Genomic DNA, 14,634 nt, shown 5'->3' with positions numbered 1-14,634 from the left:
TTTCTACTACTGTCACTTTTGAGCAAGAGGCAGAGAGGTTAGTTATTTTTAAGGTATTTTTGTCTGTGTTTTTAATAGGTGGAGAATACTGGGTGCTTGTCCATCCATGGAGTGGGCAAGGGATGTACAGCCTCTTCTTCAGGACAGTGGAAGACTCCTCAAAAACACTGCACATGCCCCACCCTTAGAACAAGGAGGAGGCACAATTCATACACAGATATCTTCCTCCACCTTTAGAGAGTACTATTAGCTGCCAATCAGGCACTGAAATGCACAAACATCACTTCATTTTTCACAGAACTTTGACTGGTATTTTATAACTGACGAGGCAAGGCATTAATTACAACCTGAATAGTTTATTTCACAATCATGAGGTATTTTAAGATGCTTACAAAGAAATGGTATTCAAAGGCGTTTAAAAAATTTAAAAATGTTTCCTTTGTTCTTGCTCATGGACATCATTTGCAAGAAAACTTTACTCTTGGCAGCTTGGAGGCCCTTGAGTGGAGAAGGATTTAAAAAATCTGTTTTGGTGTAACCACCACTTCGCTGACATGTTCCAGCTATATGAAGAGCAGCAGGTCTCCGTTTATCTTGTGTGCGTCCTCTTCCTGTCTCCATCGATCTCCGGCCCCAAAAGCTTACCCATAAGTGCTTTAATTCTAGTAATACATCTGCCAACTATTCTTCATCCAAACTGGCCGGTTTTCAGGCAAAGGCCCTGAACCATTTACTCCAATGTGAGGGAGAAAAATCTGTCCCTCTGTCACTGACAGCCACTTTCTTTTTTAGCACATCTTTTTGGTCAGGTTTAACCTAGTAAACACTTTTAAAACTCTCTTCATCTTGGAAATGAAGCTCTGACGAAAGGAGTGTAGAAATAATCCTTATGGGGTTAAAAGTTCTCCATTCCTGCTAACTAAAGCTGCTTCCTGGACTCTAGGCTGTTACCTGATCTCGGAGACTGCAGGAGAGTCCTGGCAAGTTGCAGGAACAAACATAGGGGATCATATTTCTTGATTTCTGACTGGTAGGGATTGGGCTGTGGAAGACGTGGATTATTTTTAACAGCCTTCTAGGCAGTGGAACAGTTTTTTGTTTGTCTTTCGCCGGGGATTTCCGCCCATCCTCCTCTGACCTAGTGCCAAGAAAGCGACCCCCAGCTATCTTGGGCATATGGAAAGCTTTCCAAAGGCCCCGCCCCCACACTTTTTAAAAAGTAGACTTAAATATTCATTGCCAAATAAAATTCCTTAATCACTAAACACAGACATGTGCCAGGATTTGTGGTGGCGGTGGCACTGCTACTGCTTTGGCAGCTGTCACAAGCGCACCCCCCCCCCCAAAATCTACATTCAAGTATTCAAACACCTTTTTTAAGCAAACAAAGAACAGCTCAAAGTCCACCCCACCCCCAGTTAAAAGAGCTTACAGATACCAAGATTTGTGAACACCCACACTGGAAGGAGAATTGAAGGGAGAGGGGAGTGGCCTTTTCAGGAGTGAAGTCACTGCTCTCCACAGCGGGAACCGTAGCGCTACATCTCTTGTAGCACTGTAGAGACAGGAACAACAGGGGCCTCAGGTCAGAGCTCCACAGTCCTTCTACAGCCCAGAGGTCTGCTCCATTCCAGCACACTACTGTGGATGAGCCAGTTCTGATACCCTTTACAAATCTTTTCTGTCCGTGCGGGCATCTTACCCTCCCTTACTAGAAAAAAAAAATGAACTCCCATTATCAAGGATGAGAGAGGAGAGGGGCTTGTGGTTGTCAAAGGAGAGTTTTCTCCAAGTGCTCCTTAATCAGGCTCCAGGAGTGCCTGCCTGGCCCATCAAGGGTCCATCGCCATCATGAATTTCCTCTACAGGTGTCTGAGTCGTGTGCACCTCGATCGTGTTCTCGTCCACTAGCTCGCAGGCCTGGTTGGTGAAAGCTGAGAGTGGTAACGTGATCCTTTGCATTTCGCGCTCGTAAACTTTCTGCTCATGCTGCTCCTTGAGATCTTTCCCCCTAGAGAGAGAGATGATGAAGCATGGTTGGTTGACTGAGTTGTAACTGGACCTCACTGCATCTAGAAGCAGATATTGTTTCCAATATGGTGCCCCACAATGTGTTTTCTGGTGTCTACCTTCTCCTGCCTCATAAAAAGGGACAATCCTGGCCTTCCTCCATCTCACTGGAACAGGAAGTATGGCAGAAAGATAAGGTACTTATACTTTTAAATTCCATGAATGTGCTAAATAATACCATGTTATAATCTGCCTACAGATTAAATGATACATTATACAGTCAAATAAATTTAGATTTGATAGAAAAGTAAGTATAGCTATATCTGAAATTTCTTCAAGTGCCCATTCCCCCATCCACTTAAAAGCTTCTGAAAATGTTACATTTCCAGGTTGAACCTGTACCATCAGCACTTAATCTTCTCATCTATTTGTTGTTCTTCAGACAAGAGTAGGCCGAGCTCTGGTTTGAAGCCCTCTTCTGAGTTCTGTTGGAAGTGATTTAAACATTCACTTCCCATGTGGAAAGCTGAGACAGGAGTCTAGCAACTATCAGGTGCTCTGGCAAGCTATTCCTTCCTGTCAACTGACTGCAAATACAAATGCCAATAGGAAATGTAGACTTTTGAAATCCTTCCAGCAAAATGAGTGCCTATGAGACTAAAAACCATTCCTACTCTTTGACCATTCTCATGGTTACTACTTTCCTGCCAGAAACATTTGAGGATACACACTTTCAACACTGTGTGTATAGGGATAACAGTGCTTTCTTTATCCTGTGCCTCAGGATATATCCCCAGGGATGAATGGAAATAAGACTGAGAAATTTTCCATCCCAATTCTTAATGTACCTGAACACACTGATGGCAGAAATGTGGCTAAATTAACTTTACTAAAATTTGGGCATGTTCTTAATCTGATTAAGAGATTCAAGGCAAGCATTTTTAAAGCATTCCCTTTTGTTTATCCACTCATACCTGCTACTTAAGCTTCTTTTGACCTGTAAATCTTTCTTCACAAAAGGGCAAAATGCCTCAAAGGTTAGCAGTGCCTTCCACAATACCAAATAAGGTAACTGCTTTTTCCCTCAGGGAATGATGGACTCAAAGCTCAAATCAAGAGCACCCCTCCCTAACATTGTGCATGTGAATATGCTGTTTAAATTGCGCCCTTCCCCCCTTGAGATAAAGCAGGGGAAAACAGCAAAGACAGTTTATGTCTGAAGGCTCTTCTGTAGTGGGGTCTATTCAGGCTGTGTTTAGCTTGGGGCAAAACCACAGAGAGGACAGGTTGAGGTAGTGACTTGAGATAAAAGACTGACTATTTGGTTGAAAGCTGTCTTTGCCATTCGTCTGCTTGGTTACTAAAGAGAGAGAGGTGCTACCTTGATGGAGCAGAGGGGTGGGAATCCAGAGATTGTCCTAGTGCCAGTGAAGTAGATTTGTGATCCTTGGAAGGCCAGAGAGGAGTGGGTGGATGAATGGGTAGGCACAAGGTTACTCTTAAATGCTTAGGTTCCTCAGAGAGAAGGAACTTTTGAGTGATACTTGCCTTTTGTAGATATAGCCCACAACAATTCCTGTTCCAATAGCAATGATTATCACCATCATGATAACACCCATCACATAGCCTGTTTGAGGAAAGAGGTGAGAAGGAGAGAGAAGTACACTTTAATGATGTAGCAAAAAGTTAAACAATCAGTCATACTGTGTGTACTCTACAATCCAAATTCCACAATGAAGCTATGGAAATTGTGCATGTTTGCACAAACATTTCTTTTTCTACCTAGTTTCTTCTAAAATTCAGGTTTTGAAGAAAATCTGTAAACGGTTTTGAAATGAGCAAGATGACCAAGAGAACTGGAAAAAGAACTGGTGAGGAATGGTGACATTCCATAGTTGCCACGGCCAAAGGAATACCCTTAAGGAACAGTAACCAGAGGACATGAAAAACAAGTTGAGAATTCAGAAAGAACTAGGAAGTGCACACAGCCAATCTGGAACTTCTTTCTATCTGTTTAGATATTCATGTGCCACTTTTCTCTAGGCAGTGAGAACACTAAGCAGCATACAACACCATTCTCTCTATTTCATTTTATCCTCGCAACCCATAAGGTAGGCTAACCTGAGCGTAACCCAGTGAAATCTTACAGCATGGCTCCACTTACTGCATTCCTCCCCGCCCTCCATGCAGAGTGGGAATTTGAAAATGCTAGTACAACACTCTAACCAACTTTACCACACTAGCTGTCTAGATGCGGCCCACAACTCTGAAACACATCCATCTTGAGTATCAGAGCAATTATTTTAGTATATGTTTAAAAAACCCATCATACCTAGAATGCCCAAATCTTTTTTTTCATTTGATCGCATCCTGACCCGCTGGCTGATCCCAACAACTGGCTGTACGGCAGCTGCCTCACTCCGAGATGGTAAGCTGTTAGCAGATTCAAAAACTTGGTCACTTTCTGCAGCATCAATCGCTTTGGCAGTAATGGCAGGCAATATGCTAGAAGTAACATCTATCAGAGAGGGGGAAAAACATTGGCATCTATGTAATTCCACAATATGTGTTGCATGAACGCAAGATGATGATTGCTGGTAAACTGGAAATTGTATTGCTGGATCAAAACATCACCCCGGGATTAAAATGTTTGGTTACAAGACCACCATGGTCTGATATGCATAGTATTCCATTCAACATATTTAGCTGATGCATTAACCCTCCTGTTTGCCCCGCATCTTTTCTCTGCTGCTTGCAATGACAGCCTATACTCCAGTCCAAGCATATGCAGTCCTACAAAGCACACACAAACAGGTGCAACCGCCATAACATGTCAGTGGGCAACTAGCCACACAACATTTCACTGTGTAAGAGGTGCAAGGAACATCCTAGGCACAACTTCAGTCATAAAGAGCTGTTGCCATCTTTCAGCCAGACACCCCCTTGAGCCCAGAGGTGGCAACGATGGCCTTAACCAACCTCCTTCTGTTGGGAAACAGCCGGTTCCATGGAAAAAAAACCTTTTTGTTCCCCGGCCGCAACCTCCTAAACCGCCTGAGAAGGGGACGATGGACCTCCCAGGCAGCCATCCACGTGCAGAGGGGCGTGACCAGGCTGTTTACACGCCTAGCCTGGGAAGATTGCAGCATGACCTCACCCCAAAGCGGCGTCCAATGGAAAGCTGGCTCAAGGCCTAGAAACACGGACAGCCAATCACAAGGCAGTGGCGTCATGGGCTTCTGGCTGCGATACCTGCGCAATGCAGGAAGCTGGTTCCTCTGCCCTCGGTGGTCCAGTGCCTCTCAGCCCTGGCAGAGCGCGCCAGCTGGTCCGAAGTTGCTTGCACGGGATTCCGGCAAGCGCCTTAGGATCCTAACGGCAGACACTCGAGAAAGGACCCTGGTGGTGGACTGGGCGCAGGGGGTATTTAAACCCGTATATCAGCATCACGCGTGTCTGCAGGCGGTCCGCAGCCTTACATTATATACGTATTACGTTCACCCCACTCCAGTCACACGTTCAGCCACCGGTTCAGTTAGGAAGATGCAGTCTGCACTTGTGAATTAACTAAAAGAAGCCAAGGAGACTCGGTGGTGGGGCGAGTCGCTCCTACTGCGTGCATCGACTTCCCCCGCCCATGCAAAGCCTCCCCAATTCGGCAGCTGCCCCTCTCTGCAATCTCAGGAGTTCCCCTCTTGGCTCCTTCACCCCCTCCCGCCAATCCTTCTGGCTGGGATCGTTTTAGGCGCAAGCAGCAAATGGCGCTTGCAAAACATCGCGTTCTGCAGCTCCGCTCGTGCTGCCACCCAGCAACCCCCGACCCTGGGGTTGACCCTGCAGCGACCAGGGACAAGGGGGTGGAGTGAGGGGAAGCTTGGAGTTGGAGGAAGTGCCATCCTTTTGCAAAAACAAAAACAGGACCCTAAAGGCAGAAGATGGCTGCAGGCAGCCTGCCCAAACGCGGAGCCAAAATGGTGCCAAGCAAGAAAGGGGGGGAAGAGGTGCCAGTGGGCAGGTCCGGTCGACTAGTCGCAGCTGCCCTCCACCTCAACTAGGGTCGGGGCGCGGGTCACAAGCTCGCCTTTGTTCACTCCAGCCAAGATGGAGCCGCGGGAAGAGGGGGCACCGGTGCCCGACCCGACTGGGGAGTGGGTGCCGTTGCGAAGCTCACCTTCGGCGGCGGAGGCCAAGGCGAGCAGCACCCAGCAGCTCAGGAGCAGCGCTTGGGCTCGGCTGGGCTCCATGGCCAGAGCACAGCAACACCGCAGCCCCAGCGCAGCACTTCGCTCGTCTCTCGCTTGCAGTAAACAAGGCAGGTCTTTTTAAAGCCCTGCAGCTCCACCTCCTCAGCCCGGAGCTGCTGCGGCTGCAGCCAAGACGCCTTCGCGGCGCCTGCTGGGTCCTAAGCAGGGAAGACAATTGTCTGCCTGCAAAATAGGGTGGGGGATCTAAGGGTGGGAGGCGGAGGGATGAACTGCCCATAGCAGAGATGGCTTGTTCTGCAACACGCCGGGTCCCAGATTAGGTTGCTGCTAGGAGGTAAGAGGAAGACTCCGGGCTGGCTATTAGGGAGACTGTGAGTGAAGAGGAGGGCGGTGTTAAATGCTCCTGTTCAAAGAGGTCAAGTTTTATGTAGTGGGAGACATACACCCCTCCTAGTAACCTTCCTTGCCTCACTAATCTTCCCTATACAGAGGCACCTTCTGCTCTTCCAAATCATCTTCCTACTACCACTATCTTTCAAGGTCCTGTGCTGACAAGTGGCGGCAGTGGTGGGCTTGGAATCTGCAAGACTTGAGGGGCGGGGGTTGGCTTAGGGCGCATTCTAAACACCCACAGTGTGTTTGCGCGCGCGTGGGAAGAAGATAACAGTTTCAGGTGCTGCTATATAACTATTAGCAATTTTGAATGCCTGAGGCACCCTCCTCTACACCAGCGTGGTGCACTGGTTAAGAGCAGATGGATTCTAATCTGGAGAACCAGATTTGATTCCTCACTCCTCCACCTGAGTGGCAGAAGCTTATCTGATGAACCAGATGTGTTTCTGCACTCCTACATTCCTGCTGGGTGACCTTGGGCCAGTCACAGTTCTTTGGAACTCTCTCAGGCCCACCTCCCTCACAAGGTGTCTGTTGTAGGGAGAGGAAGGGAAGAATTTGTAAGCCACCTTGAGTCTCCTTACAGGAGAGAAAGGTGGGGTATAAATCCAAACTCTTCTTCTTAACAGATGTTTAACTCACATTAAATCCTCTTCTCATTGAGAGGGGTTGGAGAGCCAAACACAGGGAACCACATGAAAACCTCTTTAAAGGGGCATATTACCCAAGTTCCCATGTGGCTAGGTCCAGAAAGAAGCCATCAAGTCTACAATCTAACATTGATTTCATATAATTTGTATTCTAGCTGCTGTACATAGAACAAAGGCCGTCGCTGTAAGAAGGCGTGGTTCAAAACAGTCCAGACAAAATCATGCAACTCTTATGTAATTTTTGGTATATAACACCCATGAAAACACCTGGCTCTTTATGCAACAAGACCTGTGCCTATCTACACAGACGGTGCCTTGTTTTCTTGGAAGGAAATTGCCAAAAGAACATGTTGGGGCAGAGTATGCAATGATTGTCTGCTCCTTGGCTGTGGCTGCAGCTTTTATTCAGGTTAAATTAATTTTAGTTTTGAAAACAAAATTCAGCTGCCAGAGTTTCTGGAAGTGTGGCTGTCAGTCCTTGCCTGAAATTTCTGCAAGTGATTGCTTCTGGTAATTATCTGAAAAAACAAAGGTAAATTAAAATGTGACTGCATATTTCCTCATCTAGCTATGTGTGTGCCACAGTAGATGTTTACCTCAGATCAGTTTCTGAATGTTTCATGTTGGATATTTGAACATTAACTCCCCCCTTTTTAGTACGACACTAGGGAACTTTTATAAAATACATATTTTGCAGTCACAATTGCAGTACTTAAGGCTTGAGTAATATATCTTTAAATTGAAGCTGCCCTACCGTGCACAAGGAGAAAGTATGCACTTTAGTTGACAGATTTGGGGTGCTATTAAGTTTGGCAGCAAAAGAATAGGCAAATCTGTGCCATAGATGACTAGGAAGTCGTCTTGTACAAGCCTCATTAAAATGGATATCAACTATTCAAGAACCCACAAAACAAGGCAGGGCAGAATGTCTCTAGCTGAATCTTTAGCTGTTAGTTTCACTTTCTCCCATTTTGCAGCAACAGGAGAGGACTCCCAGCTGGCCTGCTTTCTCACCAGGGGTAGACTTCCTCTCCCTCAAATTGCCCCAGCCTTCTTCACTTAGAATTGTTGGATTTGTTAGATGCAAACACCCTTTTAAAAAAGGAGAAAAGGCTATTTTAGCATAGAGATATAGTGCGACCACTAAGTACTTGAACCAGCTGCCATGAGGCTAAGAGGCAACACTAAACTTAATCCTGAATGAAGTTCAGGACCCAGAACAACACATGTCTGCAGCACTATCAATTTTAATGTTATATGTAAGTAGAAAGAAGCTCAAATACTGTGATACATCAATTTCCAGAAGAGGGAGCTTCTCAAAAATAGGGGGTTCAGTTAGAAGGAAATTGAAAGGGAAGGTCTAGACAGTGCAAGCTCTCCAGTGAGATGTTTAAAATCATAATGATGGATGGTCTACTAACACTGTACCACAAATTAGGAAGAGTCTAAGGAAGTACACATTAATAACCACCAAAAGTCCAGCAGCACCTTAAAGACCAGCTTTGACTCATGAAAGGTTGTTGGTCATTAGTGCTACTGGACTAGAATTTTGTTCAGCTGCTACAGATTCAGATAACAAATCACTACGCCTGGCTGCTTAAAAACCAAGCTGAAGCATAGACTGTGCAATTTAATTTAAATGTTTAAACTGCTTCTGAATTTTGTCTGCTTGAGAATCAACATGCGTCTGTCTCCATTAATTGGACTATCCAGTTGCATATCTATCCTGTTATGACTGTAATTGTTAATTGATATAGGATTCAGAAGTTTACTGCACTGCAATTTATAATTATATTAAATTCCACAGTCTATGCTTCAGTGTGGTTTTAGCAGCCAGGGGTGTGGTGATTTGTGATGGTTTTGGCTTATACATTGCACCGCATTCTGTTCTTGTTGCATTCAACTACTACAGACTAATATGGCTTTTTACCTGAAACTACCAGAATTAAGAATACCCTTTTTTAAAAAGTGCTTCCTTTAATAACTGAAAGTCTAGCCCAAAGTGGAACAAAAAAGAGCAAATGCTCTGGTAAAACCCTTGGGAGTAGACCAAATAATTAGAAGAGCATACTACTAAAACATTAAACTGCCCTTCTAAGCAGAGTTGCATCCTCTAAGCCCAGTGATTTTAATGCAACAAACAGTAACATTGTACTTAAATACATTGAGATAGGAAACTAGGAATCGACACAGTTGGTCTATTAGGCAATCAAAGAGAAAAGGGACACTGAAAGAATCTGGGAGATTACAAAGGTTAATTCTTTCAGTAACTCTTTATTGTGGAGGATTTTGGATAGTTACCCACATCTGGCAGCTTTTAAGAAGGCATCTGAAGATCTGAATCAAACTTTTGTGATTAAATTCTAGGGCTTATTGGCAAAAATTGACAGATCACGGCAAACACTCAAGAACTCGTTGAGAACTCAAATGAAAAAGTTGCCTAACAAATTGGTGGAATTTGCTGATACAATAAACCACCTTTCAGCAAGATTGGAAAGTGGATCTCTTTTTTTAAAAGTTCCTTAAGGGCAGGGACCTCTGCTTTTGCTTATATTACTGTGTGTAGTGCCCTCTCTATACACACACACAATTTGTGGAAGGCACACCAGTTTCCTGGGTAATGAAAAATCTTTGCAAATGTTTACAGTAGAAGTTTGTCTTGTGGTTAAGGCACAAGACCTTGAACAGAGCTGCTTTCAATTTCTGTTTCTCAAATTGACCTAGGGCAAGGCAGTTTGTGTCCTGTACTTTTCCCTATTACTTCAAAACAGAAGTTTTGATTTCCTCATTACTTCAAAACAGAGTGTGTGTCGCGAGCTTGTAAGGGGTCAACAAATGCATTGTCTGCCTCTTGAATAATGACATAATTTATGTATTAATAGAATGTTGACTGTAATTTTATAGACACAAACTATGCTCATAAAAGCACTTGCTTGGGAGCAGAGAACCCTTTCATAACCCTTCAGAGATTTAATCCTTGAAGAAATGTTTGATATCTTTTCTTTTAAAAAATATATGGAACAGCTGATCTTTCCTTGTAGAATACACAATGGTTGGTGTAGTAGTCTGGTGTAATGTTTGTGAGAATGCTTGCAGATTTTCATGTTGACTCCAAATCCTGATCGCTGGATGTTAACCATTAAGCTGCCTCAGCAGAACAATTCATAACAGAGGTTTGTACTGTAAATCAAGGACTACTGGCTTCTAGCTATGCTGAAGTGGATCTGCCAACTCTGTCAAATTACTGAAAAGCAGTGACTAAAATTTACGTGGATTTGGTCTTTGTAGAAAAGAAACGCACGTTGAGGAAGAGGCTATGGCTGCGTAGTAAAGCATCTGTTTTGTATGGAGGTCCTAGGTTCTATCTTGAAATCTCCAGTTAACATGGATCAGGCATTAATTGATGTGAAAGGCCTTGACTAGTCAGAATACTGACCTTCATAGATCAGTTGTCCCACAGTATAAAGTTGCTTCACACGCTCATACATACATTGAATTTCTTCAATTTCCAGAAACTATTAATTGCATCACAGGACTCCAAAGATAGAAATTCAACTTAGTGAGAGCACAATTTAGCCAGTCAAATACTAGTCATTTAGCTAGGTGGGGACATTAAAGACACGCTCAACTAACTCCCCTGGAGGACTTACACATGCTATTCCTAGGTTGGGTAATCCCCCTTGCAATACCCATTGTGGATTCTTGCTGCTTCAGAGGCATGTAATGCTTGTTAAATGAAGTTCTGCTCTTCGAAACGCTAACAATTTAGTTGACATATTTTGTACTCCTCATCAAAATGTGTTAATTTGTCAAGATAAACAGTAACACTATACTTTTAAACATAGAGACCCAGTGTAGTGTTTGGGGCCTCTCTGGCAAAGTCCTTTAGCAAAGCCCTGCACCCAGAGTGGTGGCAGTAAGTTAAGGGCTCTTGCCTGCTCCAGGTCTAAAGAGTCAGAAATAAAGATGTGTGAGTGAAGGGGCGTCCCATCTGTGACAAGCAGGCACCATGCATTAAAGACATCCCATGCACAAATCAGACTAGAAGGAATTCAAACCCCACCATTTTCATTGACTTTGGCCAGGGCTTAATCAAGAGGCTCTGAATATGTCGTATTTCTTGATCTCTTAACTATGACTAACCAATGAGAAGTAGTCCTTGGGTTGTTCCCTTGTCAGTTCAGTCAACACTACTCACAGTTTTGAAGCTGCTTAAACAAACCCCAGTTAATGCTAATTAAGGGGTTCACTTCAATACGGGAATAACACTATCCATTGTTAGAACAGAATGAAAGTAAAGGAGAAATCTGTTGAGAGAGCGCAAGCCCAAGGGATGCTTTCTGATCTCCTGAACATGGCTGATTTAGAAATGCTATGCCTGTATCAGGTCAACAGCTCTTACATAAACTCCATCAAAATCAATATTCCAGGCAGTTGATGTGATAAAAGTCTTGTTGTTTCCCTCAGATGCAAACATTTCAGAATGGTAATTAAACTGTTTATGAAAAACAAAAACAGCCCCCCCTCATACCTTTCCAAATTAGAAACCAGACAAAAATATGGGGTTTAAAGTAACATTCTAACTTCTTTAATGCAGTCCAATCCAATTATTTTAAAAAAAATCACTCTGTGAACCCTATATGTTTAATTGCACTAAACATGTTGGCAGTACAGAAAAACACATCCTATCGCTGATCAATTTAATCTTCTGGGGTCTTTTATGCATCAAACCAACAACAACCAACCAAGTGTGCACTGTTGTTATTTTTTTATTTTTAACCTCTTCTATTTTTTTCCTTTCTTCCATTTTGCATAACTATTTTATTCCATAGATTTAAAAAACAATCAACTAGCCAAGTTATTAATTATGATACATCTAAAAAAATTAATACTAACCCTAATATGACTGCTGCTTTAAGAGCTTTCTGTATAATTGCCTTGAAACGGCATCTCAGTGGCAAATCACTATAACAGGTCCTAAAATCATAAAGATAATAACAAAAAAGAGATCCAGAAAACCAATAAAAAGTTTGTGAAGATTACAGAAACAAACAAGGGGAAACATCTGCTAGAAATTCTTCTGCCAAGGCCCACTGAAATGTATAGACCCCCATATGTGGAGACTGTGCAGGAGAATTTCCCACTAGATTGTCCCACAAACAGGTTTTGGATTTGCTGACACCCAGATGGTGGTGGTATTGCCCGTCAATGCTGTGGTACCCGCTTTGATGTAAATCTTCGCTCTTTGAAAACAAAAATAACTTAAAAAAAGAAAACTTGATTTCTGTTTTGTAAAAAGAACGGCACTTTTATCTACTAGATACCACAGGGTGTGTTTTATGAGTAGATGATGCTAATATGAGAATCTCAGGAAAGGGTTATGGGGCAGAGAGAAAGAGAGGATCAAGGGTATCAAGAAGGCTAGCTCTCTCTCTGCCGGATCAATTTGGGTTCTTTAAAATTCTCAAAGCAGTGTGTGTGACTTGTCATTCTTTCCTGGTTCCAAGCTGGGTCCTCCACAGACCTCTTGGATAGTTTGCACAAATTCTGCCTGCACTGCAGCCCTGAAGGTCATCAATTCAATGTCATGCAGTCATCCTGCAAATCATCAGGTGACCAACATTCTCCACCCAGGGAAGGTTTAGAGGAGAGGAGAACAAGTAAAGGAAGGAACCTAAAGGGTATTAAAAATGCCTCAGCTACAAAACTGGGATTCTGTTACCTCCCTCCTTGTTCACAGCCATTTTATAATTATATATAAAACAGACTGCTGCTTTGTTAAGGTTAAAGCTGGCCTTCATTTTCCATCCGGCCCCATTGGTTGCTGGTCGACCTCTGGATCCACTAGGGAGGATGCAAATGCAGACTGAACAATCTGAAACCCAAATGATTCCAGAAGAGACATGTTCTGTTGGGGTGAAAAGGGGGATCCCAATGCAGGGCCCAAGTCCCCTAATGGGGCCCCCAGGGAGCGAACATGAACTTTCTGTATATGTTTGTTGAGATAGGACTTGGATCTGAAAAAGCTTCCACATTCAGGACAGGGGTACTTCTTATCTCCCTCTGATTCCAATTTGTTTTTGGTGACCACCATGTCGCAGGAGAAGGAACCGTTGGCGTTTTGTTTCTCAGGGGTCTTGAGGTCGCTGGCATCGGAGAGATCGCCGTAAGAATCTGAACTCTCAATCTGGTCCGAATGTGAGCATTTCTGGCCTTCTAGGGAAAGAAAGAAAATATAAGTTTTTAAACCCTTGCAGGCATTTAATACGCTGGAGGATACCACCTGTTTCCCCAAGATGACAACTCCACACTTCGTTTAGCATGCAATGAAGGCATTCAAACTTACTTATATTCTAATCCAGCCTCACACAAATGAGTTTACAGAAAAACCTGTATTTTGTTACTAGCATTGGCTTGCCCACAGTTCCTTTGTAGACCTAACTTCCCTGCCTAGTTAACCTAAATGTTTTGACTTGACCACGTGAGCAGCCAAGTTGCTATTTCCAAACCTGGTCACAGCATGCATCAGAATTCTCATACTCTTGGCCCTTAACTTTCATTATTATGAACTGCAACAGCACTGGAGGTACCAGCAACATTTATATAAAATGCCTTACCCATACCCTTATGTGTGTATATCTCAGATTCACTGAATACTGTGTATAAAAAAATCCCTTATTACCGCAGAACCACAGATGGAAGTCACTTCCCCCAGCACTGAAATGCAAATGACTGATATGTATAAGAATGGCCAATAAATTGTGTAAAAATGCAAGACACAACAAAGGCACAACCAGTTTGCAAGAGAGGAGTCCAGCAAGCCTCCAACCATGGAACCAACAGCTGCTCTCCGCCTCAAGACAGTCTTCTTCAGTGATGAAGCTCCAACTTGGAATCAGAACGCAACTCTATTTTTAAAGATCTGTATGTTGTAGCCTGAAATAATACTGTTAAATCTGGAGGGGTGTCATGCACAGAGGAACTATCCCATTTAGAGGTGTTTGGGTCATGCACAGATAGAATATCCCTAACTTCCAAGTTACATTCCTAAACTCGCTGGTGTCCATCATTCAGACTCCACTCATTCGTTCCGCCACATTCCCCTTGTCTATGCACTCCTCACAGTGACCTGAATATAAAACAAACCTAATGCAATTTCTACTCTCAAGCTAAAGAATTTTTGCCATGTTTGAAAAGCACAGAAAAGAACTCAAGACACAAACAACCACTCTGATTCTAATTATTTTTTTTCACAGCCATACAACTTAAAGCCTAGAGGTTATAGTACTACTCTTATAATGTCCGTCTTGGAAAAAACATACTAAGGCAAACCTCCTACCATCAACATGGCACATAGCAAAGAACATTTTTAGGAA

General features: G+C 43.4%; 2 protein-coding genes across 11 annotated transcripts in view; both read right to left on the bottom strand.

The window, feature by feature from the left end:
• Positions 1–336: 336 nt before the first annotated feature.
• On the bottom strand, positions 337–6,391 carry PIK3IP1 (phosphoinositide-3-kinase interacting protein 1). Its single transcript, XM_048514910.1, has 4 exons — positions 6,182–6,391; positions 4,343–4,528; positions 3,559–3,637; positions 337–2,011 (listed from the first exon to the last, which is right to left on the bottom strand). The coding sequence occupies exons 1-4, from the start codon at positions 6,252–6,254 to the stop codon at positions 1,804–1,806; spliced, it is 546 nt and encodes a 181-aa protein (XP_048370867.1). The 5' UTR covers positions 6,255–6,391; the 3' UTR covers positions 337–1,803.
• Positions 6,392–11,818: 5,427 nt separating this feature from the next.
• The window catches only part of PATZ1 (POZ/BTB and AT hook containing zinc finger 1), a 36,017-nt gene continuing 33,201 nt past the window's right edge, over positions 11,819–14,634 (bottom strand). For 6 of the 10 annotated variants that reach the window (XM_048513957.1, XM_048513958.1, XM_048513954.1 and 3 more), the window contains one exon: positions 11,819–13,474. In XM_048513957.1, coding sequence (XP_048369914.1) covers positions 13,056–13,474 — 419 coding nt within the window. In that variant the 3' untranslated portion in view covers positions 11,819–13,055. The remainder of the gene's footprint in view (positions 13,475–14,634) is intronic. The other 4 variants (XM_048513959.1, XM_048513961.1, XM_048513955.1 and 1 more) reach the window with 3 other exon arrangements.

Source organism: Sphaerodactylus townsendi, linkage group LG13 (assembly GCF_021028975.2).
Source record: "Sphaerodactylus townsendi isolate TG3544 linkage group LG13, MPM_Stown_v2.3, whole genome shotgun sequence".
NCBI lineage: Eukaryota > Metazoa > Chordata > Lepidosauria > Squamata > Sphaerodactylidae > Sphaerodactylus > Sphaerodactylus townsendi.
The sequence above is the reverse complement of the archived record's forward strand: the minus strand, read 5'-3'. Positions and strand labels throughout refer to the sequence as shown.